Source organism: Drosophila subobscura, chromosome J, assembly GCF_008121235.1.
Source record: "Drosophila subobscura isolate 14011-0131.10 chromosome J, UCBerk_Dsub_1.0, whole genome shotgun sequence".
Lineage (NCBI taxonomy): Eukaryota > Metazoa > Arthropoda > Insecta > Diptera > Drosophilidae > Drosophila > Drosophila subobscura.
In genome coordinates, this window is record NC_048532.1 from 19,967,624 (window position 1) to 19,995,037 (window position 27,414).

A 27,414-nucleotide genomic window follows, 5' to 3' on the forward strand; every position below is an offset into this window, starting at 1 on the left:
ACGCTTTCAGAGTGCTTTTAAACACCGTTCCGCCGTTCCGTCGATCGTTCGTTGGTTCGTTCTGGATCGTATCGCTTTTTATTATGCACACAAAAAATTCTTTTCACAGCTTCCTCCCCCTGTGGCGGCGACTCCTCTATGGCGGGGAGTAGTTCGTTACTCTTTTGCCGTTTGAATTTGATTTTGATGCGCGCTCGCTGAGATTCGCATATGAAGTGATCACTGCGCTGCGCTGCTGCCGATGCTGCTGCTGCTGCTGCTGACGCTGACGCTGCTCTGTTTTTGCGCTGTCTGTGCTCTTCTCTCCAATGATGCTAGGCCTCTGCAGAAGCTTACTGCTACGACGATGACGACGCTGGCGATTGCATTATATTGTACATGTATTGTTGTTGTTGTTGATGTTGTCCCCGCGCTGACGTTTTCAATGAATGAATGGAACACACTCTCTGGCACGACACTCACACACACACGCGCACATCCGATTTTTGTACATTCATAAAAATTATACGTTCTTATTGTTGCTTCTTTTCTTTTGTTGCACAGAATTGGCTTCCAGTGCGTCTCCTTCTCCGTCTCCGTCTCCGTCTCAAGCGCACAGCAGAGAGTAATAAAGTAGAGTCGCAGTAGTCCAGGCAGGCTCCAGCGAAACGAAGAGAAAGGTTTGACAATGCGCCGACGAATGGCACCGAATTTGCAATGCCAACAAATTTATATGAGTGAAAGGCAGCGCAGTCGACGCTGGCTTACAGCGGAGTGTGCTGCAGAGCTTACACAGCGATGTAGCTGGAGCCCATATGCTGGAGAAGCTATCGCATCGCCTTGTTTCATGGCAGCATGGCATATTGATTAAATGGAGTTGTCGGTATTTAAAATAACAACTTGGCCATGTTGTTTGTCTGCCCGCTGCTGCCTAATCGGTTTTGCGTACAAATTTAATTTGCCAAAAGTGGCAGCAAATGCAACCAAAAAGGCGAACCGCATTTGAAATTATAACACACACCACACACACACTCCATGCGCTCCATGCTTCCATGCTCCATGCTGTGCGGTGCGGTGCTCCTCCTCTCCAATAGACACGATCCACACGATTCCAAGTTGCAGTTGCAGTAGAAAGTGCAGCCACCGCCACCGCCACCGCACTGGTGCAGGCAGCTCTCTTTGCTAGCTGGAAGCTGTGTTTATAGACTTGGGCTTTAAAGCCATAAATTTTACGCCTGAGTGGCGTTGCGAATAAGGGTCACACACACACACATACAGATCAATGGCGGTGGCGGCGGGAGAGTCGCGTGTGCATTAAAGAAAATTGAGTGGAGGTGGAGGCGGCTGCACAGCAGCAACAAAAGCAGCAGCAGCAGCAGGCAGCAGCGGTAAAAAAGAGGTCAGTAAGTGAATGGTTTACAGTTAGTTTTTGGGCAGCCAGACGACGGCGGCAGCGACCGTCACGTCAGTGGGGGCCTTGGAGCCAAACTGCATATGACAGCCATGACTTTGCTTTTAAGCGCCATCATCGCGTCCAGAACTAATGCTGGAGACACGACCAGCGGCACAGCCTCACACACACACACACACACGAACACACAGGAAAAAGCCGAAAAATTAATTAAAAGAAAGCCAGGCAGACGTAAAAACCTTTTGGCAGCCGTGCAATTTCTTTTTGGCCAAATATTTGACGTTTGCCTGCGGTTTCTGCTGCGGCTGCTGCTGCTGCTGCTGCTACTGCGGCCTGCGGGGCTGCCAATAAAATGGAAAGTGAAAATTGTAGCTGCACTGGTGGCAGTGCATATTAAAAAGATTGTGTGCGAAGAAATGGCAATAATAAAAGATAGAAGCAGGCGTCGGCATCCCAATCCCGGCCCATACCCCATCCACGCACCTGTTCTGCGGGTTTTCTACGAGGCGGCACTAATCACAGCCTCTGGGACTGTGACGCCGCATCAAGAAAAAGACGAGATTCGAGTTTGTCGTACTCGTATTATATAAATGCTGTGCCAGAGAGCTCCAATTATATGGGGAGGAGGGAAGATCAATGAAAGGAAGTTTCTGAATCACACAAAGAATTTCCAAAAACATTGTTAGCTGCAGAAGATTAAAGGGAGAAAGAACTGTAACTGATAAACGGAATCTATGGCCAGCTCATCATTAAAATAGGGTCATTTTCTGGATTTACTTGAATTCTTCCAACAGAAAAAAATTAAAATGAAGTTTCTATGACATCGCCATCTGTTGGTATACACATGCATTTTACATCCCATGCATTCTACATGCTTTTTCTATAACGGATTTTTACAAAAGGCACCCTGTGCTGTGTGCCGTTTTGCAGCACTGCTGTGAAAAGTGAGCAGCACTGTTCCTCAACACTTGCACGGAATAAGCAACATTTAGTACCCTTGGAGGGATAAATATCCTCGAATTGATGAAATTTTGGAAATCTTTGCCAAACAAATTCCATCTGTGTTGGTAAGCCATCTCAACATATTATGCAGATACCGAGAATATATCTAGATCGATACACATATGTGTATATACATAGAAGGCATATGAAAAGGTTAGAAAGTCATTATTAATGTTTGAGAGAAGCTTTGAAAGTGACATTTTAATATTAATTTATGGAAATAGGGTATACAAACACCCTTACTATACTATCAACATCCAAATCTAGGAATACAATTTAGTATTTTCGGTATATTTACAGTTTTACAGTATATGTGCGGTATATTTTAATGTATCCTCGGCCACACTGATTCCAACTTCCATCCAATTCGCCCTAGCGATTAAATACCAAAAAAAAAAAAAAAATTAACTACAACTGAACCCGAGCAAATGAAATGTGCAAATAAATGCACACGCCTAGTGCATAAATAATAGTGCGAGAGTTCCCGTTTAGTGCGTGCGTAGTTTTGGTCAGCTGTGAATTCATGTCGTGAACGTCAAGAGTGAAACCTACAACTCCCAAAAGCAGCAACAACAACAGCAGCGCAGCGCAGAACAGCAGCAGCAGCAGAGAAAAGATGGCGACGAGAGGCACAGCTCGCGTGCAATCACAACCAAAAATTTTTCCTTCACTCTTTTCGAAACTGCACGGTGCCATCTCGGAGGCATGCGTCTCGCAGCGCCTGTCCACGGACAAGAAAACGCTGGAGAAGACGTGGAAGCTGATGGACAAGGTGGTCAAGCTCTGCCAGCAGCCCAAAATGAACCTCAAGAACAGTCCACCCTTCATACTGGACATACTGCCGGACACGTATCAGCGACTGCGTCTCATCTACTCGAAGAACGAGGACCAGATGCACCTCCTGCACGCCAACGAGCACTTCAACGTCTTCATCAACAATCTGATGCGCAAATGCAAGCAGGCCATCAAGCTCTTCAAGGAGGGCAAGGAGAAGATGTTCGATGAGAACTCCCACTATCGCCGTAACCTGACCAAACTTAGTTTGGTCTTCTCCCACATGCTCAGCGAGCTCAAGGCGATATTTCCCAATGGCGTCTTTGCCGGCGATCAGTTTCGAATCACCAAGGCCGATGCGGCCGACTTCTGGAAGAGTAATTTTGGTAACAGGTGAGTGCTCGTTGTTGTGGCATCGCGTCAACATGCTCATACTCATTTCACTCTCGCCCCACAGCACACTGGTGCCTTGGAAGATCTTTCGACAGGAGCTAAACAAAGTGCATCCGATATCGTCGGGGCTGGAGGCTATGGCCCTGAAGACCACCATTGATCTGACGTGCAACGATTTCATTTCGAATTTTGAATTCGATGTCTTCACGCGTCTGTTCCAGCCGTGGGTCACCTTGCTGCGCAACTGGCAAATCCTGGCCGTCACACATCCGGGCTATGTGGCGTTTCTCACATACGACGAGGTGAAGGCGCGTCTGCAGCGCTACATCCTCAAGGCTGGCAGCTATGTCTTTCGTTTGTCCTGCACACGACTCGGCCAGTGGGCCATTGGCTATGTGACGGCAGAGGGGGAGATTCTGCAAACGATTCCACAGAACAAATCGCTATGCCAGGCGCTGCTCGATGGTCATCGGTGAGTGGGGACTAGTTTCAGTCTTTAATTAAACGATTTTTAATGCGTTTCCGCTTGCAGCGAGGGCTTCTACTTGTATCCAGATGGCCAAGCCTACAATCCGGATCTGTCCTGTGCGGTGCAAAGTCCTACCGAGGATCACATAACAGTCACACAAGAGCAATACGAACTATACTGTGAAATGGGTAAGTGCTGCCACAGCCCATTCTCGTGCTCCTCTCTAAACCTTTCCTTTCTTGGTGTTTGCAGGCAGCACCTTTCAATTATGCAAAATCTGTGCGGAGAACGACAAGGACATTCGCATCGAGCCCTGCGGTCATCTATTGTGCACGCCCTGCCTCACCTCCTGGCAGGTGGACTCTGAGGGACAGGTAAGCCCGCCCCTGCCAACACCCAACTGCGAGCAATTCTGACCTATTTTACACAGGGCTGTCCCTTCTGTCGCGCCGAGATCAAGGGCACCGAACAGATCGTTGTGGATGCCTTCGATCCGCGCAAGCAACACAATCGAAATGTCACCAATGGGCGACAGCAGCAGCAGGATGATGACGATACAGAGGTATAGTTTTGTTCACAGCCTGAAACCGCCTGCTCCGCTGCCGCCTGTGCTGCTATTTATATATATACATAATTACACTTATGATTACTTTTGGTTCGTTAATATATACCATATCTATATCTACATATATATACATTATATATATATATATACGTTAGTTCTTACAACTGCTATTGTTTATATAAGTTTAATGTTTAGCCTGCTGTTAGCAGTTATTTGCAGTTTCCAGTTTTTAATTAATTTTTTGTTTGTTTTAGCTGTAACATATTTAAATTATTAGCCAAAACTCATTCGCAACTAATCCACAAAAACAGATGCAGAGATATCCCCCATACCCTACCCAACTATTTACACATTCATTCATGTATCCCATACCCATACCCATTCATTCATACACTCATTCATCCATTATGTAGTTGAAATTTCTCGTTCTTCTGCGCCGCGCCAAAGCGGAAGTGGCTCATCAGCCCCATGTTCGTTATCGCGCTCGCTGCCTCTACACTTGTTTCTTTTTCTTCTCTCTCTCTCTCTCTCTCAGTGTGTATTCATTCATTTAATGATTCATTTTCGGTTCGCCCTTGATCGTTCTTTTGTACATAGCAATTTATAATTGTAACTTTTGTTCTGTATTATCTTTTAGAGCTTCCTTCCCTCTTCTATCTACTCTCTTCATGCACACACACACCCCCCGGCAGTATTCCTTAGACTCATCTCTCCTCACGTATACATTTTTGCTCCGTTGTGTGTTTATTTCATATTAGTTTATTGTTTAATACTTCCAAAGATATATTTAGTTTTTAGTAGCGTGTTTTTTTGTGTTTTGTGTTCGGTTTCAATTTTATATATGTGTAAGCCCAAGGGCTGCCCTAAGACTGTAATTTATTATTAACAAAAACAAAACGAAAACGAAAACAAGGCTATACCGAAAGGAAGAGAGAGACCAACCAACCAAGCAAGCAAGCAAACAATTGATTAATTTAGTTAGATTATTTAAATGAAACGAACAACAAAGTTTGTTTGGCATCCACTGTGGTCACAATTTTTGATAGCGATCCGTTGTTGGTGTTTTCTTACTTTATAGCTAGAACTGAAAGTATTAGCACAGAATTTTAACATTGAGAAAGAGTCGCCGCCGTTCGAGCTCTTCTCAATTAAAACTCATCCTTTGGCTCATTTCGTTAACCAATCCTAGACACAGTTCTGGGTAACACCATCAATATATTCGATAATGTTTATTTATGTAATACATCTAATGCAATTTTTATACATACAATCATAGCCTTTAGTTTAGTTTTTCTTTTCGGATTTCCTTAATAAGTTTTAATGCTAAAAACAAGAAAAACAAATAATTACAAACAAACGAAGAAAATATATATAAACATTTTATGAATATTTAAATATTGGTTGCAATTGTGTTATGTTTTCATTTATTCGTTATCTCCTTCTCCTCTTCACACTCTCTCTTTTGTTGTTGAATTTCTCCATTTTGTTCCGTTCTGCATGCACAGGTCTGCAGCCTGCTCCTGTTAGCGGCATGCCCTAGCCCCACCCGCCCACACATCTATCTGCCTAACTTAATACTCCGCCTACCCCACTCTAGGACATGGGCGACTTCAACATAGCCACCTCCTCGCTGCACGCTCTGAGCACCTCGGCAGCCGCTGGTGCCGCCGCGGAGAAGCACAGTCCGCACACATCGCCGCGTCTGGGCCGGCGCAGCACCACGCCCAGCCTCATGGCCGTGCAGAATGATCTCTATTCGGGCGGCAGTCCGGTGCTCAGCCTGCCCAGCTCCAGCGCCTCGTCCACATCATCGGCGGCAGCAGGAGCAGCAGCAGCAGCAGCAGGATCCTCCTCCACGCAGCCCCAGCCCTCGGCCCCGCCCGCCTCCGCTGTGCTGAGCAATGGCGGCGGCTCCGCCAGCACCAGCCAGAAGACGACGAACCGCATGAGCGCACCGCTGATTGGCTCCTGCGTGACCAACTCCACGTACGGCCAGAAGCTGCCTGGAAAATCAGAGAACTCGGCGTCCAGCGGCAGCGGCAGTGACACCGCCTCGACCAGCTCGTACGCCATTCTGCAGAACCTCCAGGACTCGGCCTCAGGGCTGGGCAGCAACGCCTCCGCTGTGGTGGCACCCCCACTCCCGCCGCGCAAGTCCTCGCCGGGTGTCGAGACGCCGGGCAAGGTGAGTGCCACGCCCACCAGCAGCAAGAGCATCGACAACATTCAATGCAGCATGGACAATGTGCCGCCACAGACGACAGCGCCCCCGATTCCGCCGCATGTGACGCCCAGCGTGGACACCCTGGCGGAGGATCTGATGCGGCAGCAACGCATAGCGACTAGCACCACCTCCCCCGTGTTGTCCCTGCTGGACGAGGACATCGTGGAGGTGGGGCCCGCGGAGACCATTAGCGGCGTGATCGATACCCGCCCCCTGGAGGCACGTGGCCTGACCCTCACACGTCAGGATTCGGCCTCCTCGCACTACACACAGCTGTGCACCACCAGTACTGGCGGTTCGGCGGCGCTGGCCGCTGCCGCAACCCTGGCCAACGGCAAGAAGGCCGCATCCAAGCAGTCAGTGAACCAAACAACGACAGCGGCGGGGGGCGACTGCAACAAATCCTCCCCAGCAACAGCAGCAGCAGCAGCAGACGCAACCGCTGCTCTATGCAAACGTGACGATCAATCAAAAAGACTGTGGCTCCGTGCCCTACGAGAACATCAATCTGGAGTATATAGCGCGACTGATGAATGCGGGATATTCGAAGGAGAATGCGATCACCGCTCTGGGGATATCGCGCAACAACATCGAGATGGCTGGCGACATACTGCGCGAGTTTGTCTCCAAGAATAGCGCCTAAAAGTGTGTCCCAAAAGACAAGCAAGATTGACAGATTGATGGTTCAAATGATAATGGATGCGAATGATAAATGTTAATGCTGTTCCCAGGGCAAAGCAAACAAATCTAAATAGAAGTCTTAAGAAAAAGAAATTCCACATTAGACTCCCTCTCAATCATGGTGAATATTTAGGAGCACAAACACAAACACACACACGCATACATATATATATATATACATGTAGGTACGCTAAACTCACGCCCTGCCCAGCCCCATTATGGGTTAAGAATGCCTCCTTTCCCCCGCCCACAAACTTGGCGTAGCCAGCACACCAACAAGCAATTCAACTTTCCCCCAGTTCGATAAAGTTCCCTTAAAAAAAAACCAAAAAAAAAATTAAAAGAAAAGGAATAAAACGAAACAAAAATTTAAGCATAAAAAAAAAAACCCAAAAATGGATATCAAATATAGCTATGTACACGTATGGTTAAGACTATCTAACTTCTTCCTATTAAGAGACAAAAAACAAACAAACAAAAACATATACAATACTATAATATAAACAAAAAGAAAAGTTCTAGAAAGTATAAGCGTTGCAGTTCTGGAAAGGAAAAACGACAAACTTGCCCACCCCCCAAAAAAACAAATTAAAATTTGAAATTTTTCTCTGCTCTCTCACAAACTTTCTCTCTCTAGCATAGAAAGCAACAAAATACTATAATCTAATCGTTTATAGACAAAAAAAACAAAACAGTATCATGCTTCATGCTCCGGTGAGCCCATCCTTGTATAAGTAGCGCCCTCATATCATCCCGAAAGCAAGAGAAAACACCAAAAACCAAAGCAAAAACTCAACTTTGATGTAGTTGGATGCCATATAGCCTCGTTTAGGGGGCGCTTTGAACCGAACACAGCCATTAGAAATCGTGACAAAAACAACAAGAATACGAATCGAATATGCCTTCGGCGGCTGCCGCCTTTCTCCTGTAAAACCACTGAGCCTAAAAGCAAAAACCCCTGAGTTTCCTTCCCCCCCTATCCACAACAACAATGACGCCAAAGAATGAACTACAAGTGACAGCCCACGCTCCAGTCCCCCGGAACCCGGATGCACTATCAAAGTTTACCTCGATTTTTTATACAATGCTCGAAATGTTTTTTGTATTTGTAATTGTAATAGTATTTGTAATTTGTAAGTTCGAATCAATTAATTCAATTCCGCAAACAAGCAAAAGTCAAGTAAAAAAAGCAAAAAAAAAAAAGGAAAAGAACGAAAATCATTATTCAATTTGTATTACGAAATCCCTTTTTACAGGCTTTATATATATGTATATCGTATATCGTAGTCGATCGATCGGTTTTTAAAAATTCAAATCAATTGTTCTAGCCCCCAAAAGCCTCGAAACAAAATACTCGTATATCTACTAACAAACTAAGCGATATTAGTATACAATATACACATACTTGTAGCATAGGAGACAAACCAAACAAAACAAAACAAAACAAATCGAATCGAATCAATGCAATACTCACTAATAGAGACAACAAACAAACACTCGAATGCAAACAAAAACGTTAACTCGTAAGTAATTTGAACCCCTTCGAAGCAAAAACAAAACAGATAAGGAAAACACCCATACCCATATATAGACCATACATATATTTAGTGAAGCGAAAAGATTTTGAATTTTTAGCAGCATAAGAACAAACACAAAACATATACAAAACATATAACTTCAAGCAAATATATACAACAGAGGAGCAGGAGCAGAAAGCATAACCAGTAAGGAAGCAGTGAGAGTCCGCGTGGAGATGGATGTATACGAGAGAGTCCACAGCAAAAAGGGAACGGGAACCGAAGAGGGAGGTTAAGGAAACGTTGGAAATGATGATTACCATACCCATAGTCATGTCATGTCATGTAACCGAACAAATCTAAGCAGATATAAATTATTCTTATATATAAAAAAAACAAACAAAAATAAAACCAAAAAAGAAACCAATCGAAAAGGATTTGTAATATTTGTGTGGGTGAGGAAAACTATCAGAAGTAATCTTTAGAATTGGAATTCTCCACAGTTAATGGTCGGATTTGTCTTGTTAGATTTAATTTTCAGTCATGGAATGGTTCCTCGCATATTCTTTATTTATTTTCCAAATATTTAAATTTAGGGAAACAAAAACACATTTTTTTAGGCTTTATTGAAATATGTATTTATTTTGTATTATATTACGTTTGTTTGTTTGTTGTTGTTTTATTATATATTTGACTTATATAGTTTGCGATTTTTTTTCGTATTCAAGCACATATTTTTCTTGTATTTTTTGTATCGTTTTCTTTTTTTGTTGTTTTTGTTACATTTTTTGTGAGTTTTTCGATTTTTTTTGTTTGTTTGGTGTTTTTTTTTTGTTTTGAAATGTTTTATGTTTTTCGTTTTTTTGTTTATAATAAGGATTTAGTTACTGTGCTGTTCATTTCTTGCATTGCATTCATTATAAATGTCGAAACGCTCAGCCGCTGAAAAATCGAGTTCTAATTTTTGTTGTTGGGCTACCATGGCGTTTTGGCATTTCTCTCTCTTACGATCTTTTTTTCCGCTTCACACTCTTTCTGTTTCTGTTTGCTGTTGTCCCCCACCCGCCCCGTTGGTATATAAGGTATACCACATTGCGAGTTATATATATATATATATATATACTCTATATATGTGTGTGTGTGTATATGTGATCTGTAGATGTGTTATACAAGATTAAAGTTACTATTTTGTTTTGCTCTTTGTTCTGCTTTCTGTCTGTGTTTTAGTGTTGCTCTTGTTGCCTGCATACTCAAAGAGTATTGAGGCATAGACAATATTAGTTTTGTTTCTGTAGTTGTTGTTGGTTGTTTGTTGTATATAACATGGCTATAATAGGACGTACTGATCCCAAATTTGTTTGTTAGCTTCTTAAATTGTGTCTGTTTTTTTTATACCCGATACTCAAAGAGCATACGAATATTTTTTTTGTGTCTGTGTGTTTGTGTTACATTATTTTTTTGTTTGTTTTTTTTAGTAATTGAAATTCATAATTTTCACAATATTTGCTCTTTGTTACTGACGACACGTTCATAAGGTTTTGGTTTCGTTAATATTACTAATATATTTTTTAAAAATTATTTTTATAATCTTCATTAAATGGTTTTCAACAGATTTGGCGCAGCAAATTTTATTTGCTCTCTTCATCTCGTCACACACAAAACTTGTTCGTAAATTTCTACCTCATTTAAATGTGTTTTTTTTTAGGTTTTAGTTGTTTTTATGTGATTTTTGTTTTGGATACAATACCCAAAGAGTATATATGTATATGGTTTTTTTTTCTTGTTGCTGATTTGTTTAAATAAATATCCTATGTTAATTTTAATAAGTTAATGCAACCTGAATAGTCTGGATGCTATAAACAGAAAAACAGAATAGAAGAGGTGAAAGAGGTTCCAAGCGAAAGTACAAAAAATAATCAACAAATAAAATAATTTTAGCAGCTATGTTTATGTATATGTAAAATATATATATAGATATATGTATATGTATATATATGTATGTATGTATGTATGCTTGTATACAAATTAGACTTTTTGTTTAGCTATCATAAATACTTTTTCATTTCATTTTGCTTCGCTTCATTTCGTTATTATTGGGTAAGGTATTTATTGCTTTTGACAGTTTGGGATGGGGGGGCTGTTGGTGTTTCCGTTGCTGTGTTATTTAATAATAAATATAAATTGTTAACAGTTAAGCCTTGAAAGCATCGAAAGAACAGGAGGTGTTCGGCTGAAGGAGACAGAAGAATATAGAGCAAGATACAATTAGAAGCAGGAACTACTCGTATTTGCATTACATAGAGAGGAGCGTAGTTGTTGTTGCTGTTGCTGTTTTTTGCCTTTTGTTTTTATACAAAATTCGAACGCGATTAATGCACGGATTTCGTTGCCATTCTACTCGTAGAATAATTACATTACTTTTGTTTAGATTATAATTCTCGTTTCATTTTGCTTTTTGGATTCATTTTGTTATTTTTAATTTTAAAATTAAACATCAAACTAGTTGAAAATAGTATACGTATACAAACGTTTTGGTTGTTTCCATCTCATCTCATCTTATCTCATCTCAGACTCTCATCACTCAGACAACTTTCAGAATTTCATTTTCATTTTTTCAGCCACAACACGAATTTTCGTTTGAGTTTGAGTTTCTCGTTTTGAGTTTAGAACAAAGCGTTACAATGGGTTTGGTTTTTGGAGGGGTTAGAGTGTTTTTGTTTAGTAATATTACAAATAGATTTCCATTTTCAGACACACAGGAAGAAAGGTTCGCTTTCCCCCCCTGGATCTTAATAATTATTATATTTGTGTGTACGCGTATTATCAATTATTATCGCTTCCAATAGTGTTTTGATTGCTCCTAGGGATTGATTATATTCAATATAAGTGTGTTGTGTTGTGTTGTGTGTGTGTGTGTTTATGGTTAGGTTTAACGACAAGTTCACGTTGCTGTTAGTTGGTTGATTGGTTTGTTGGTTGGTTGCTTGGTTGCCTGCTTGCTGCTTATGGCCTGGCTCCGTTCAAGTATACAAGTTTATAGCTGTATGTTGTTGTAGTTGTCTTTGATTTGCATCTAATATCCCTGGCTTTGGAACATCATTTCACGTCACAATTAACTCTCTACTCCACCAAGTTGCCTGCAATGCAAATAAGTTAATAAAATTCCCCTTTGAAGTATCCCAAACGTATTATCCTTACCTGGAATGCGTGGATGGCGCGCTAGTACAGAGAAACCCTTGCCTTGTGGCCCCTTGGGTGCACGTATGAGTATCAGGCGTGGCACCGTATCATCGCCATTGAGCTTGAGGCGCGAGATCAATCGATCCGGACGATCGTTTATTTTCACAACATTGCAAGCCGAAGATTTCCCATTGCGCTGATAAAAATACATAAATTAGTCAAAAATTACATTAAATAGCCAACGACTTACCTGATTGGTGACCACCGAAAACTCCACAGTATCGCCTGGATGCAGGGCCACAGTGTTGCCCTGCACTTCGGACATGTGAAAGAAGAGTTTCTTGCCATCCTCCACCTCAAAGTTGAGAAAACCAAACTGTCCCTTGATGGAATCCACTGTGGCACGTTTCTTCAGCCGCACCGCATTCACATCGGCCGCCCGTCCGCTTTCATCGATGCGGAAGCTGACCAGATCCCCCTTCTGCAACAGATCCCGCTTGTTCACCAGACTGGTGATGCCGAACTCGTGCTGCGAGATGATTGTAGTGCGCTGCTCGTCGAGTATCTCAATGAGGCCAGCGTACTCTTGCTGGTCGGGATTGATGCAACGCAGGGGACGCGCCACCACTCCATTGTGCACGGTTTCCAGCACCGACGGCTGCGGTATGGAGTTCTTGGGCAGCATCCGCACATTCTCCGCTGGCAGGCAATTGCCCGAAACGGAGGTGTTGCCATTGGGCGCGAGGGTATACTCAACCTCCTGGCCGAGTTCCAGCCAATTGGGATTGCCCAGATAGTTGCTAAAGTGAAAGAAGACCTCCTCGTCGTGCGAGAGGGTCTCAATGAATCCAAAGTTCTCCTTCATGACGGCTATGAAGCCGCGGTACACCTGCCCGCCCTCGGTGCCGGCCAGATTGTTATTCTCCAGCTTAAAGTCATCCATGTTGGCCTGATTGCTGCTGCTGCCCACGCTGCTAATGCTGCCCCCGGGGCTGCCGTGCATCACATAGCCATTCTGCAGTGAAGCGGTCGAGCTGCTGCCACTGATGCCATTTGTAAGCGACAGCTGATCGGTTTGAGAGAGACTTGCGGTTGCCGCCGCCTGGGCAGCAGCCTGTTGGTTTATCAATTGCTGTTGCGCCTGCTGCTGCTGCTGTTGCAGCTGCTGTTGTTGCAGCGAAATTTGCTGTACATTGACGGCTATATACTCCTTGTTACGTTTGACCTGTCAGAGTAAATCAAATCATTAAAGTTCGAATGGAAATCAGGGAGAGAGACAAAGCTTACAATGTAAATATCGAAGCGTACACGCTCCCCAATCCTTGGTGGTTTTTCGCAGTCTTTAAGAAAATACATTATAGTCTTTTTAACATCGCCACTTTCGTAGGTAATAACACCGCCCTCGAAGCGATCTTGAGATTTAATAGGGCTCTTGGGCGCCTCACGTGTCACGCAGCCTGCAAGGAGTGGGGAGAGGTAAATAATGAATATACAATTGTGAAAATGCTGTGGGCTTACCCTCAATATTGCTGGCCATCAGTGTCTCAAATTCCACAGAGTTGGGCGGCAAATGCTTAATGCGTATGGCCTGCAAACGCGAGTTGTTATAGGCCAAGCCAGGCTCCTGAATGACAGTGAACTCCACCTCATCATTAACATCGATTTCGCGGCTCTAAATATATCACAAAGATATTATAATTAAATGTAACGATTAAAGGTTTAAATGTATTCTTTTCGTACCGTATCCAACACTTCGGTAAAGTGGAAAAATAAACGCACTTGACGCTCCACGCAGCGCAAAAAGCCAAAGCCCTCCTTGAGCGAGGCAATGGTGCCTTGCTCTCGCTTCTCGCCAGACACCTTAAAGGTCTCGTCCAGCAGGGCAATGGAGGTGGCACGCTGCAGCTGATCGCGCCTGTCGGTGGCCAGCAGGAACTGCACCCAATCGCCGTGGCGCAGCGTAAAGTCACCCTTCTGATCCTTGTCCCCGAACGGCACCTCCACCTCGGAGTAGTCCAAAGCGCGATAACGTATGCGTCCCGGCAACGGATCGTTGTTCTGACGCACCGGATTGTTGCGATCGAGGGACTTGAGAACCTGTCCCTTGTAAACGGTGCTGTCCACATCCTCAAAGATTACGGAGCCGGGCGGCAGGCGCGTAATGTTGCACGCAAACTCACGTCCCTGCGGCGGCACAGTGGCAGATTGCTGTAGAAGGAGGGGTAAGTTTTGTGTCTTCTAATGTGTATGCTGTCTATACTTACGCTTCGTGTTTGAATGGTGAATTCGACATCATCGCCAGGACGCAGCTCAACATTGCCCTCGGCCTCGGAGAAGTGAAAGAATATCTCCTTGACCACGTCGGCGCGTTCGATGAAGCCAAACGACTCCTTCATGGAGCAAACCACTCCACGATACTTGACCGGCATGGCCGGATTCTCTAGGCGTATATGGCAGGCGCCCAGGTTGCCTCTGTTGGATCAAAGATAAACAGACAGAGAGAGAGTGTGATGACTTTTATCCTGTTTGCTGCTTTCACTTGCTACTTTCTCACCTTTGGTTCGTTGCAATTTGAAAGCTGACCTTATCGCCAGCACGCAAGTTGACATTGCCTTCGACATCGTCTTTGGTATAAGGTAGAAAGAAACATTCGCCACGATTCTCATAGCTGATACGGCCCGTGGTCTCGCTGGAGCTGAGCACATTGTTGGCACTGTCCGTGCGCAATTCGGTGGTCACGGTGCCGGTGACACGCTCCTCGGACAGCACAACCTCTGGGGCTATCTTCGAAACTTGACTAGCGATCGGCTTGCCGGTGCGACGATCATAGGTCATCTCAAACTCAACGGGATCGCCGATCTTCAGGTGATCAATGTTGCCGCTAAACTGCGAAAAGTGAAAGAACAAACGCGCCTGACGCTCGCAGCACTGAATGAATCCATAAGAATGCTGTAGGGGAGATAGAACATGGGAGGGCAGACATTAGAAAGTGCCAACAGGGTGAAAGTTTTGAAGTACTCACCAATAGCTTCTCAATGATGCCGGTCTCCCGTGTGGTCTGATTGGGATCCGCTGCGGCGGCCGATGAACTGCTCGACGAGCCAAAGATTGAGGATGAACTGCCAGCGCCATTGGTCAGCACACTGTTCGATGTGAAGACACCAATCTGTGGTACATCGGGCACTTCAGTCGAATCAAACATTCCAATGCTGGCATGTTGCTGCTGTTGTTGCTGCTGCTGCTGCTGTTGTTGTTGCTGTTGCTGCTGCTGCTGGAGAAGCTGTTGCTGATGTTGCTGCTGCTGCTGCTGTTGTTGCTGCTGCTGCTGCTGTTGTTGTTGATGTTGCTGCTGCTGTTGAAGATGATGCATGGACTGCTGCTGCTGAGGCGATGGACCCTGCGGCGGTTGAGGCTGCAGGCCCAAAGTGGTGGAGTCAAGCGTAAATGTTCCAATGGTAGGGAAAGTTGTGGGTATACCCAAATTGCGAATGGCATTTATATTGAAATAACCATCGCATGGCAAGTTTTCGTAGATCTCTGTAAGGGAGAGACAGAATTAGCTCCAAATTTATATTCACCCAAAAAAGAAACTCACCTTCGCCTGTGCGATAAACCTTCGATTGCGTATTCATGCTGAATTGATTGATTGATCGATTGATTCGATATGAGGAAACAAAGTAGAACAAATTCTGATAAGAGGACTAGCAAGACGACGACTGACGCACTGACTGGGCGCCTTTACGTTGATGATATATTTTTTGGATGATAAAACACCCCGAGAAATCCGTGTGACGAGAACGATGAAGAGAGCGCGGCGGTGACTGGGTCCAAAAAGTGGCCCACAAAAATAAAAACTAAAACTGTATTTTGTGTTTTATTGTTTGTTGTTTTTGTTATTTTGTTATCCTTATTCTTTTCGATTTTTAGTGTAATTGTTATTTATCAAAGAGGAAAAAAACTAAGCAATAAATACGTATTTGTTGTTCGTTTTTCTTTTTTGTTTGTTTTGTTTTTTAAATCTTTTTGTTTAATGTTTTTGTTTTTTGTGTATATATATTTTGGCTAAACACTGGCACAAGAGGCACTGAAATTCCTTGTCTTCGAAGTTAATAAAAGTTTTTGTCTTTTACCACACACAAAAAATTGCTATTCTTTCTTTTGGTTTTTCTTGGTTGGTTTTTTGTTTGTTTGTTTGTTGTGTTTTGTGTGTTTCCTGGTTGTGTTTTTGTTTGTTTTGTAAAAAATGCCGACAAATATTGTAACGTTGTAGTTTCTGGTTATCCTTTTGGTAGTTGTGGTTGCTCCTTCTCGTTACTCTCTCCTCTTTATCTTCACTGCTTCCTTGATGGATCGCTCCTTGTTGTGTGTTTTATGTGTGTTTTCGGGGGTACTTCAAAATATGGTTCTTGTTCGTGTCCTACGATGAAAATGCATTTCCTTTTCCAGCTTCAGCTGCTGCGCCGTTGGTTTTAGTGTTTTTTGTTTGTTGTATTTTAGAATTGAATTTGAATTATTTTATTTGAATTTTATTGCATTTATTGATGATTTTTTATCGGTTGATTTTTTTTTGTAATATAGGTATATTTTTTTTATATTTTAGTTTTACTAGAAAAATACACTGGGAATACTTTTACTTTTGGGTTAGATTAGTTTTGTTTGTTTGATATTTGAATATTTTGTGTTTTTTGCTTTTGCTTTTGTTTTTGGGAAGTGATTATAATTGTTCCTTCTATATAATGTACATAATATATATATATGTATGTATATAATATATATTTGTAGGCAATCGTTGTGGTTTATAGGAAGTAGTAGTGATTTATTACTATATTTGCTTTTCGGTTTCACGGTTTCCCTTTATTCTTGAGTGATTCTGGAGCTGGATTTGGCCCAAGATTGTGTGTGTGTGTGTGGGCTGGGCGCTATACGACGACGACGATTGTGGGTGGAGGGGCGGACGATGGGGGGCTGGCTGCTTTCACGTTGATTGCTTCTGTGGCGGCTGTGGCAGCTTCTAGGGTTTGCAGGCTTCTCCTCTCGACTTCTTTTTCTTCTCCTCCAATACTCCACCTCCTTCTGCTAGTCTGTTTATTTTTGTTAAATCTTTTCGCTGTACGTTTGCTATTACTTTTCGGTTGCACAATTTGTATGATTTGTTACTGCAGTTGTTCTTGCTATTGCTGTTTCTTTTACTATTCACTAAGCAAAAATTACGGGGCTTTTACGGCTTTAGAATATAGATATATATTTATGTCGATATATGTATGTAGATACTCCCATACGGCGGAGAGGTTCGTTCTTCTCTGATCATTTACTATGGTTGTTTGAAATCTTAGCGACTACGATTTTTATTTGTGTTTTATTTGTTTAAATAATAATATATATATTTTTTTTGAATGCGTTTTGAAGTCTTTTTTTATAACCTAGGGTTTTTATTTTGCTTGTTTTGTTGTTGGTTGGTTGGTTTTTGTTTTTGTTTTTGTTTTTCACTTATTCTTTCAGTTTTTTTGCTTACTAGATTTAAGCTTAGTTTAATAGTTTATATAATATAATATAATATATAATATACTATAGTATATATGTATCGAAGTCCTTTAAGATATCACGAATTTGTTTCAATGTTTTTTTATCTTTTCATTTGCATTTGCTCTTAAGTGTAAAGTTGTTGTTGGTTTAAGATGTTCTCTCTCTCTTCGTTCGTTCTCCTTTTTCCGCTTTCGCTCCTTTGCTATTGTTAAAAATTACAGTTATTTCCCTTTCATTCCGTTAGAGATTTTTTTGTGTGGTTTTTTCTTGTTCTTTTTTTCTTTTTGTTTAAATTTATAAATTTACAGTAATTATCACAGAGTTGTTAAATCTTTCTTTGAATTTGTTTTGTTTTTTTTTTTTTTTTTTTTATTTTTGTTTTTTCTTTTACTTTCCTTTGTTGCAGTTGCTTTTTGTTGTTGCTGTTGTTGTTTTAGACTTTTAACATTTCTCACTAGGTACACTTATAAAAAAATTCAACTGAAAAACTAGTAAAAAACCATGTTTTGTTGTAAAATAAAAACGGTTGTTGATTTTTTTTTTGGGGGGGCACAAGGCCGGCACAGTTTTTTGTCCTCAGTTTTCTTTTCTATAATTTTCCGTGTGTTCCTTTCGCTCGGTTTATGTACAAAAAAAGTGTTGGCTAAGTTTTTCGCGTATGTTTTAACGGTTTTGTTTTGCTTTTGCGTTTATTTGCATAGATGTACTAGGGTTTCATTCTCATTCTCCTTCTTCTTCGTGTTTTGTTGTGGTGTAAAACGGTACTTAAAACTTATAGAATTCTTGTAGATTTTTGGTTTTAATGTTTTTTTTTTGCTTTATTGTTACCGTTATTTAGTAGATTTCTTTTGTTTTATGCTTTTGCTATTCACACATTTTTGCGGCACAATTGTTGCTTTATCGTTTATTTTGCTTTGCTCCTTCTTCCGTTAGTTATTTCGTGCTCCTGGCTGCTCCTCTCTGGCTACTCCGCTCTCCTCCTATCTGGCTCTCTCTCGCGCGAACACACTGTCCTCGGCCCGATGGGCTTATACCGTTATCTAGGCTTAAAGGCTAGAAGTTTCTGTTTTCTTTTGTATTTCAATAATTTAAGATTGATGTTGCGTTTAACTTAAATTGTTTATTTGTTATGTTTTAGTTTTGTTTTACTCCCGGTTATTTTTGTACTTTAAAACATTAATTCAGTTGTTTGTTGGTTGGTGTTCTTTTGTTGTTTTTGTTGTTGCTGCTGCTTCTGTAGCTTCCTTTTGTAGTTGTCTTAATGTTAAATAATTAGCAAATTGAATTCACTTTGACTTAACAGAAAAATTCGTAATTAAATTAAAGCTTTTTGCAGGAAATTAAATGAGGAATTTTGGGATTGATGTTGATTTTGCTTTTTGAAAGTTTCTTTTTTCACGCGTTGTTTGCCTTTTACTGTTATTCGAGTTCTCGAGACGTCCACAGAACGTCTGCCGGTTTTTATCCTACCGCTAGGTTTTTCCGTTGGTTTTTCAGTGCTTGCCGTTTTTTTGCTTTTGCTTTCGCTTTCTTTTTTTTTTATCAATTTCTTCTTAGTTTTGCTTTTGTTGTTGGTTTTTATGTGTTTTTTTGTTGGTGCTTTTGAGTATTGACGAGTTAATTTCACAGCGTTTACAATTTGTTTGGTTTTTTTTTTTTTTTGTTGGTTTTGTTTTGTTTTATTTGAAAGTCTTCCGTTTCAAGCTTGGCTTGTTGTTTTTTGTTGTATTTTTTTGTTTTATTTGCGCAGTCGCTTTGTCTCCCTCTCACCTACGGGACGCAGGCCTCACGGACGTCCCACTAACTGGTAGGTTCTCGGCGTTCCCTCTGTGTTTTCTCTCTTTCTTTGCAAAGTAAAGCAAACATTAACTAAAGAAGTGTTCAAAACCAAAAAGTTGATGGCAGAAGTTTTGCTTTTGCCCTCGTTGACTTTTTTGAGCTTTTTGTTGATTTTTGTTGTTTGTTGGTGTAGTAGTTGTTGTTGATTTTTAGATATTTTTGCTGTGACTTTCAATTATTTTTTATGCATTATTTTTTGATTCGTTTTCGATGGTGTTTTAATTATATATTTTTTTTATTTTTTGTTGTATTTTTTATTTATTATTATTATTTTTATTCAGATTATGATGAAAGTGATGTCAAAACGGAGTTTTAGTTACAAAAGCTGCAAGAAAGTAAGGGAGGGGGAAGAGAAAGGTGGAAACAATTAGCAAATACTTTTTTTTCTGGGCAGTGAAATCTACACCGCAGTCGGCTGCAGTTTTATTGATTTGGCTGCCGGAAAAATTGCACGCACACATGCAGACGCACACTCTCTCTCATTCACACACACACACAGCAGCATACTGCAATTGTAAACTATTTTTACACATTTTTGTTGTGGTTTTTTGCGTAAATTTAGCAGCCGACTGTACATACAGCCACACATACACCGACACACACACACACACACATTCACACGGTGCCAAGTTGGTAAAAACGTTTTTTTTCCACTTTTTTCGGGCTGCAAATTTGGCACCCCTTAGCAGACCAGACACAATTGCCTGGTTTGAAAATTGCTTTTTAGGCGTTTAAACGTGGTTTTTACAGCAATCTGCAATGCTTCACTATCACAGCATTGCTTGCGGCACATTTTGTGCATAATTTCAGGCCGAATTTTAGTTAATTAATTGTCTTATTTTAAGAGAAAATAATTTTCACGAGTGAAATACGTACCACACGACAGCACAACAGTGTGACCGCGGAAAATATACCGTGATACCCTCAAAAATATACCAAAATATACCATCTCAATTTAAAAATATACCGTAATATCCCGCAGTTTAAAATCATATTCCACGATTTGATATTCTATTTGTCGTTACGAGCTTTGAAAGACTTTTAACACTGAACCAATAATTAAATCCGATTGAAGAATCAATTTGGCTTATTATAAGTACTCTTTTTATTGGATTGTATACCTTATGACCATATATTATACATATTTGTATTTGAATGTTTCATTTGATGGTCAGGGAAATTCTCTCCTGTGGCTGAACGCTCAGGGAAATTCTATCCTGAGGCTAAACGGTCAGGGATATATTGTATTCATATTCATATATAGCTATATCATTTTTTCTAGGAAATTCGCCAAAATGGGTCATTTTTGTAGATTTAAGGTCAACAGAACGGATTTTGCTGTAGTCAATGCTTAAAAGTTGATTAAAGAGACCGAGAAATCCCGCGGCTATTGACTTTACCTATCGGGGCATCCTTTTTATCGGTATTTTTGTGCGGCAATTGAAAGTTGACTTGTCGGCTGCATGCCTTTATATGTAAATTAGTTAACATAATTATGGTTATACGAACCATCTTTCCGGCATAAATTCTACAAATTGTAATCATAAGATTTTCCGTTTTCATAGCTAATGTGGGGCTGGTGCTGGATAACGAATCATTGACTGTGATTTCACAGTTCCGTATTTTAATGTGTAGTTAGTTAACAGAGCTAGACAGACCTATGTTAAGTTTTAACATGGTAATTGAGTGAAAACATTTTTCTTTATTAAAAAATCAGCACGCAGACAATAGCTTAGGTGCTTAGAGTCCATGCTTGTTGCTAATATTAAATGGGATTTCAAAATCGAGGAAAATAATTTAGGATTTGGGTTTATTTATGGTATATCTTGGTATATTTGTGAGGGTCAGGCAGTATATTTTATCGATAAATACGCGGTCACACTGATTACAAGAATCGAAATTTCACAATCGCGAACCGCTACGCGTAATATTTTTTACATTTTTACTAAATTTAAAAACGACAATCTGCTCTATGAGGCGGCAACACCTTTGGCAGGACAACAACACACAGTATTTGATACCAAATTGACGTAGTGTAGGGTAGGCATCGCACTGGGGCATTTGGCTAGGGATAGCTCAGGCAAACGCAACAACAACACAACCATCCGGAATCGTTGAATAACCCCAAAGAAAAGTCATGGCTTTCCGGCTGCTGAGCACGGCCAAGGCGATGAGCAGCCTGATGAGACGCAGCTACATGTCCGGTCCGCTGCCAAACAAAGTGAGTAACAGGATGACGGAATTAGCAAGGGTCACGTGATGGCTCCTTATAAACCCTCTGCTTTCTCCTCCTCCTCCTCCGGCAACACCTTCTCGGCCAGCAGGTGCAGCGTGAAGCCAGTGCTGGCGTTGGTATGCTGCCGCGGGAACTGTCGCCACTCATACGCTACTTCGTGGAGCAGCTGCAGTTGTTCTGCAAGAAGCCGCCGAAGGGTTTTGAAAAGTACTTTGAGGCCGGCGGCAAGTCCACACAGCCGAAAGGTGCCAATGGGGAGAAAAAACCTGTGGCAAAGGACAGCCAATCGGCGACAGATAAATCCAAAGCAACACAACCCCAAACGTCAAAGTCGGCAGCTGCCTCAGAGTCCAAATCAGATTGGAATTTCGGAATGTTTAGCAACAGTTCACGCGGAGCGTCTGGACGACGTTCAAATCCGCCCGGCGGTCGCCCCATAGGCGAGGGCAGTGGCGGAGATCGCGAGCGCTGGATACTGCTGGGCGCCATCGGTGCCGTGGTGCTTGTCGGCTCGTTTGCCTTCTTCGAGATGGGCTACAAGGAGATCTCCTGGAAGGAGTTCGTAAACAGGTGCGAGGCAGGCCCTTCTCTGCAATTTTTATTATGTAATTTATGAATTTTTTTCTGTTGTTTTTTCTTTGCTCAGTTACCTGTCCAAGGGCATGGTGGAGAAGCTGGAGGTGGTTAACAAGAAGTGGGTGCGTGTGCGCCTCCAGCAGAACAGTGGCCAGGGCAGCGGCGTGCTCTGGTTCAATATTGGCAGCGTCGACAGCTTCGAGCGGAATCTGGAGACGGCGCAAACGGAGCAGGGCACGGAATCGATCAACTTTGTGCCCGTCATCTATCGCAACGAGGTGGAGGCGTCCAGCTTGACGGGTCTGCTGCCCACGCTGCTCATCATCGGTTTCCTTGTCTACATGATGCGCAAATCCGCTGACATGATGGGCGGCGCACGGGGGCGCAAGGGTGGCGGTCTCTTTGGCGGCGTCATGCAGTCCACAGCCAAGCTGACAAATCCCACAGAGATTGGTGTGGGCTTCAAGTGAGTTTCGCGAGTCTCCATCCTGCTTTCATTTTGTAACTTCTATTCTCTTCCCCAGGGACGTTGCTGGCTGCGAGGAGGCCAAGATTGAGATCATGGAGTTTGTCAACTTCCTGAAGAATCCCCAGCAGTACATCGATCTGGGCGCCAAGATACCAAAGGGCGCCATGCTCACGGGACCCCCGGGCACGGGCAAAACGCTGCTGGCCAAGGCCACCGCTGGCGAGGCGAATGTTCCCTTCATCACAGTCTCCGGCTCGGAGTTCCTCGAGATGTTTGTGGGCGTGGGACCGTCCCGCGTGCGTGACATGTTCGCCATGGCCCGCAAGCATGCTCCCTGCATCCTGTTCATCGATGAGATCGATGCCGTGGGCCGAAAGCGTGGCGGCAAGAACTTTGGCGGCCACTCGGAGCAGGAGAACACACTCAATCAGCTGCTGGTGGAGATGGATGGCTTCAACACGACGACGAATGTGGTGGTGCTGGCTGCCACCAATCGCGTGGACATCCTGGACAAGGCACTGATGCGACCGGGTCGCTTCGATCGTCAGATCTATGTGCCAGCGCCCGACATCAAGGGCAGGGCGAGCATCTTCAAGGTGCATCTGGGCGGACTTAAGGCGGAGCTGGACAAGAACGATCTCGCCCGCAAAATGGCAGCCCTGACGCCTGGCTTCACTGGCGCAGACATCGCGAACGTGTGCAATGAGGCCGCCCTGATTGCCGCCCGCGACTCCAAGGATTCGATTGTGCTGAAGCACTTCGAGCAGGCCATCGAGCGTGTGATTGCCGGCATGGAGAAGAAGACGAATGTGCTGGCGCCGGAGGAGAAGAAAACGGTGGCGCACCACGAGGCGGGACACGCTGTGGCCGGCTGGTTCCTGGAGCATGCCGATCCCCTGCTGAAGGTTTCGATTATACCGCGCGGCAAGGGTCTGGGCTATGCCCAGTATCTGCCCCGAGATCACTACCTGCTGTCCAAGGAGCAGCTGTTCGATCGCATGTGCATGACGATCGGTGGTCGCGTGGCCGAGGAGCTGTTCTTCAATCGCATCACCACCGGCGCACAGGATGATCTGAAGAAGATCACGGACATCGCGTACTCGCAGGTGGTGCGCTTCGGCATGAGCGACAAGATCGGGCAGGTGAGCTTCGATGTGGGCCAGGCCGGTGATCCCGTGTTCAGCAAGCCCTACTCGGAGGACACCGCCATGATGATCGACGGCGAGGTGCGGTCCATCATCAAGACCGCCCACGAGGCCACCACCACACTGCTGACCAAGCACAAGGAGGAGGTGCGTCGCGTGGCCGAGCGACTGCTGCAGAACGAGGTGCTCAGCCGCGACGACATGATCGAGCTGCTCGGCCCGCGTCCTTTCAAGGAGAAGTCCACCTACGAGGAGTTTGTCGAGGGCACCGGCTCCTTTGAGGAGGACACCACCCTGCCCGAGGGCCTCAAGAGTTGGAACAAGGAGAAGGAGATCACACCGCCCACAGACACCTCCACGTCGCCTCCGCCCCCGACCAAGCCAGTGACCGCACAGACCAGCTAGACGCCCGTCCGCCGTCTCTTTGTTTTCGTTGTAATCCCTAGTCGAGGTTAGAGAATGTGCAACCAGAAAGGATGGAGAAGCGGAAGAGCAGCGCTTTAACGGGTGCTTGGAGTGTCACTCCCGTACACAAACACTCAATACACACACACAAACAAGCGCACGCTCTTCACAATGTTTTTGCATATTTTTAAGCTAGACCTCACCCCACCCCCATGGATGTGTCCCTGTTCGGGTTTAAGAACGGGGCATTGGATCTGAAAACTAAATTCCCCGTTAGCTGTATTTTGAACATGGAACAATAAATGCAACGCGCCTTTAAGTGTGGGAAAACGCTTGAATTTATAACGGAGCTTTCTGTCAGGCGCTCTCTTCGAAGGTATTTCGAGCGAAAGGTGGGTGGAGTAAGCCGCTCTTGCGGTTAATTGCTGCGATTCGGTAAATTCATCTCGTTTGATTGAGCAGAGTTTTGATGGCCTCACCCTAGCTGTACTTATACCCTGCGCGTTGCTACCCTTTTTTATGCACCAGTGTAAGCTTTTCGCTCTTAATTTTCCTACGCTCTCTTATTCCCACATGCTTTTCTTTACTCTCTCCCACTCGCTCTCTCTCTGAGTGACTGTGGGCCGCTTATCACTTATCAGCTGTTCCGATGCTGATGTGATGCGCTTTGTGCAGCCGGCACGGACACGTTAAGTAGTGCAAGTTGCCGCAAAGCTTTGCTCAAATACAACTACAACTACCACCATCCATCGCATCGAGTGGCGTCCCAGTGTGTGTTGGGGTCTCAGCTGCCGCTTGCCGCCTGCCGTGTCGTAGAGTCGTTTTGTTGGTTGTCGCGTTCGTGTGCGCGCACAGAAAACAGCAGCAGCAGCCAGCAGCCAGCAGCAGCAAATCGCAGTCGCAATAATAGCCACAATATAGTATTCCGCTGAAGTCCCCCAGTTTCGAATCATCTGCCGCTGCAGTTGCAAGCAAGTGGAGTGCGCCGGCCATAACTCAACTCAATAATCATACAATATAATCATAAGCAACAGCAGCAGCAGTTGGCTGAATTGCATTTTGTTAAATCGACGATGGCTGTGTGGAATGCAATTTGACGATTATATAATGTAAAACAAAATAAACAAAAAACAAATACAAGGCGAGAATTAGTCGGAAAGAAAAGTGCGCGGACAAAAATCAAAGTTGAATTAAAGTTCTACCCGCTGCGGGATCCATCTGCTCTCCGTGCCCTTCTGCTCCTTCGTTGTCTCCTTCTTCTCGACTCCCTTGCGAGTTTAGTAGCATTTAGCTTTGGTTGATCGCCTGCTTGGTGCAGGCAAAATGGCAGCCGGCCGGCAAAAGTCCATTCATAACGGAGATTGAAGTTCGAATTTCAAATTACTAAGATCATTCATTATGCCGCCCTGTGGCCGTTGATCGTTCTTGGGGCTTTTCATTTGCAATGCAATTTTTGTGTTTGATTTGTGTTTTGTTTTTGTTTTTCTTCTCTTTTTTTGCCAATTGTCGCAATTGTCGGGTCACGTGTTTGTTGCTGCCGCCAGTTAACTTCTGCACTCGTTGTAACGGTGCATGTTCTCCGTTGGTTGTGTGTGTGTGTGAGTGGGTGCATCGGTGTGCATGAGTGTCTGTTTGTGAAAGCTTGCATGCTGTGCGTTATTAGTGCGTTATTCATGTTGTTGTTGCTGCTGCTGTCGCTGCCGCTACTGCAGTTGTTGCTGTTGTGGGAGTCCACAGCACATGCAATGTTCTTCTTCCATCTCACTCTATCTGTCCGTCTCTCTGTGCTGCTCCATCAATTGTTTGTTGTTGTGGGTGTGGGAAAAGATCAAGGCGCGTATTAGCGCACAGCAACATGCAAAAACAGAGAGCGGGAGGGGTGGTGGGAGCTAGTCCGAACAGAAGACAAAAGTTCAGAGCTATAAAAGTTAATTTTATGGGAAATAGTTAGCCTGTGGATGAGATCAGGTGGAGACAAAGTGGTTTTTTTTTATTAAAAAATTATAATTTGTTCCCAGAAATATTTTAGTGGGAGAGCCATAAAGTTTATGGAAAGAGAAGCAGATCCTTGGTGTAAATGTTGCCTGTGATTGGAGCTTCTGTGAGTCGTCAGGTTTTGTGTTGCTTCGGCATTTCTCTGATGCCAAAGCGGGAGCCTGGTTATATTTATTTCTTCAGTAGGTTCTTGTATCATATTTCTAGAGATTTTTCCACAGTTCTTTTCCACCTGAAAAAGTCTACCTTTAGTTGCTACTTTTACAGCTGTATCTGCCATGCCTCCTCTTTATATTCATTGCCATTTAGACAGCTGGCTGCTATAACTGGATTGAAACTCCACCGATAGAGTGTCGTTCTTTTACTCAAATTTATTGGCTGGCTTTAGTTGCATATAAACTACGGCAGATCTATTTCACTCTCTATTGTTGTACCCGCATCCAAATTGTCACTCAGCCGTCAATGCCGTGCACCTGCCAGCTGCCACCTGCCACCCACTCTCTGCTACTGCCGCACAGTTCCCTGTGCCACCCCCCAATCGCTGCAGTTTTACGATTTTTCGTTGCGAATCATTGCACTTTTTGCGGAAAACGGAGAGAGAGAGGGAGAGGGCGAGGGCGAGCAAGGGAGTTGCCTGTCGAAAGTTTGCATTTCCGAAAGTTTAAAATTACAATTTAATTAAATTTCACACCGCCAACCACCCCCCCAAACCACCCGCAAACCACAAACAACCAACAAACAAAAAAAAAACAAATCTTTTTTGCAGTAATACGATGTTGGTGCCTTCAAAATCCAATAAGTATCCAACAACAAAGCAAAACAACAACAAAAGTTAACGCAACGTTTCTAAAACACTACAAAAATAACAATAATCCCCATAAATAAATCAAATAAAATTAAATAAAACAAGTAAAATATTTGTTTCAAAAAAATATTTCTAACCAAAAGTGGCCTGCAAAACGAGGAGGAGAAAGCAACAACAAAAGAAGCAACCTAGAAATGTGATTCCCAGTGTGAAATGTAAACAAAAA

General features: G+C 43.4%; 3 protein-coding genes and 2 long non-coding RNA genes across 7 annotated transcripts; 3 read left to right on the plus strand and 2 right to left on the minus strand.

Moving 5' to 3' along the window:
* Positions 1–2,754: 2,754 nt before the first annotated feature.
* LOC117895274 (E3 ubiquitin-protein ligase CBL-B-B) lies at positions 2,755–7,956 on the plus strand. The gene is given in 7 exon segments (XM_034802799.1): positions 2,755–3,559; positions 3,624–4,031; positions 4,092–4,216; positions 4,281–4,402; positions 4,459–4,590; positions 6,191–7,201; positions 7,203–7,956. Coding segments are annotated over 7 exon segments (2,607 nt in total). The 5' UTR covers positions 2,755–3,008; the 3' UTR covers positions 7,461–7,956.
* Positions 7,957–11,493: 3,537 nt separating this feature from the next.
* On the minus strand, positions 11,494–16,704 carry LOC117895273 (cold shock domain-containing protein E1). Its single transcript, XM_034802798.1, has 10 exons — positions 15,791–16,704; positions 15,218–15,732; positions 14,750–15,144; positions 14,460–14,667; positions 13,936–14,403; positions 13,714–13,867; positions 13,483–13,652; positions 12,446–13,420; positions 12,214–12,391; positions 11,494–12,152 (listed from the first exon to the last, which is right to left on the minus strand). The coding sequence occupies exons 1-10, from the start codon at positions 15,825–15,827 to the stop codon at positions 12,136–12,138; spliced, it is 3,117 nt and encodes a 1,038-aa protein (XP_034658689.1). The 5' UTR covers positions 15,828–16,704; the 3' UTR covers positions 11,494–12,135.
* Positions 16,705–19,795: 3,091 nt separating this feature from the next.
* LOC117895275 lies at positions 19,796–20,457 on the minus strand. 2 transcript variants are annotated; one of them, XR_004648908.1, is made up of 2 exons: positions 20,434–20,457; positions 19,796–19,882 (listed from the first exon to the last, which is right to left on the minus strand). It is a non-coding gene; the product is annotated as an uncharacterized LOC117895275 (long non-coding RNA). The 2 variants fall into 2 exon arrangements; XR_004648907.1 differs by having other exon boundaries at positions 20,295–20,447.
* A 973-nt stretch (positions 20,458–21,430) lies between these two features.
* On the plus strand, positions 21,431–24,718 carry LOC117893881 (AFG3-like protein 2). 2 transcript variants are annotated; one of them, XM_034800652.1, is made up of 4 exons: positions 21,431–21,778; positions 21,879–22,363; positions 22,440–22,835; positions 22,894–24,718. In XM_034800652.1, the coding sequence occupies exons 1-4, from the start codon at positions 21,695–21,697 to the stop codon at positions 24,386–24,388; spliced, it is 2,460 nt and encodes an 819-aa protein (XP_034656543.1). In that variant the 5' UTR covers positions 21,431–21,694; the 3' UTR covers positions 24,389–24,718. The 2 variants fall into 2 exon arrangements, with proteins under 2 accessions (XP_034656543.1, XP_034656544.1); XM_034800653.1 differs by having other exon boundaries at positions 21,882–22,363; positions 22,894–24,388.
* Positions 24,719–25,108: 390 nt separating this feature from the next.
* LOC117893573 lies at positions 25,109–27,369 on the plus strand. Its single transcript, XR_004648808.1, has 3 exons — positions 25,109–25,497; positions 27,150–27,214; positions 27,354–27,369. It is a non-coding gene; the product is annotated as an uncharacterized LOC117893573 (long non-coding RNA).
* Positions 27,370–27,414: the final 45 nt, after the last annotated feature.

What these genes read in the sequence shown, in the direction of transcription:
- LOC117895273 (XM_034802798.1), bottom strand. Translation starts at nt 15,827, where the DNA reads ATGAATACGCAATCGAAGGTTTATCGCACAGGCGAAG. An exon ending in GCATCATTGAGAAGCTATTG is followed by an intron (nt 15,145 to 15,217) that starts GTGAGTACTTCA and finishes TCTCCCCTACAG; the next exon opens with CATTCTTATGGATTCATTCA. An exon ending in CAAATTGCAACGAACCAAAG is followed by an intron (nt 14,668 to 14,749) that starts GTGAGAAAGTAG and finishes TTGATCCAACAG; the next exon opens with AGGCAACCTGGGCGCCTGCC.
- LOC117893881 (XM_034800652.1), top strand. Translation starts at nt 21,695, where the DNA reads ATGGCTTTCCGGCTGCTGAGCACGGCCAAGGCGATGAGCAGCCTGATG. An exon ending in TGGAAGGAGTTCGTAAACAG is followed by an intron (nt 22,364 to 22,439) that starts GTGCGAGGCAGG and finishes TTCTTTGCTCAG; the next exon opens with TTACCTGTCCAAGGGCATGG. An exon ending in GAGATTGGTGTGGGCTTCAA is followed by an intron (nt 22,836 to 22,893) that starts GTGAGTTTCGCG and finishes TCTCTTCCCCAG; the next exon opens with GGACGTTGCTGGCTGCGAGG.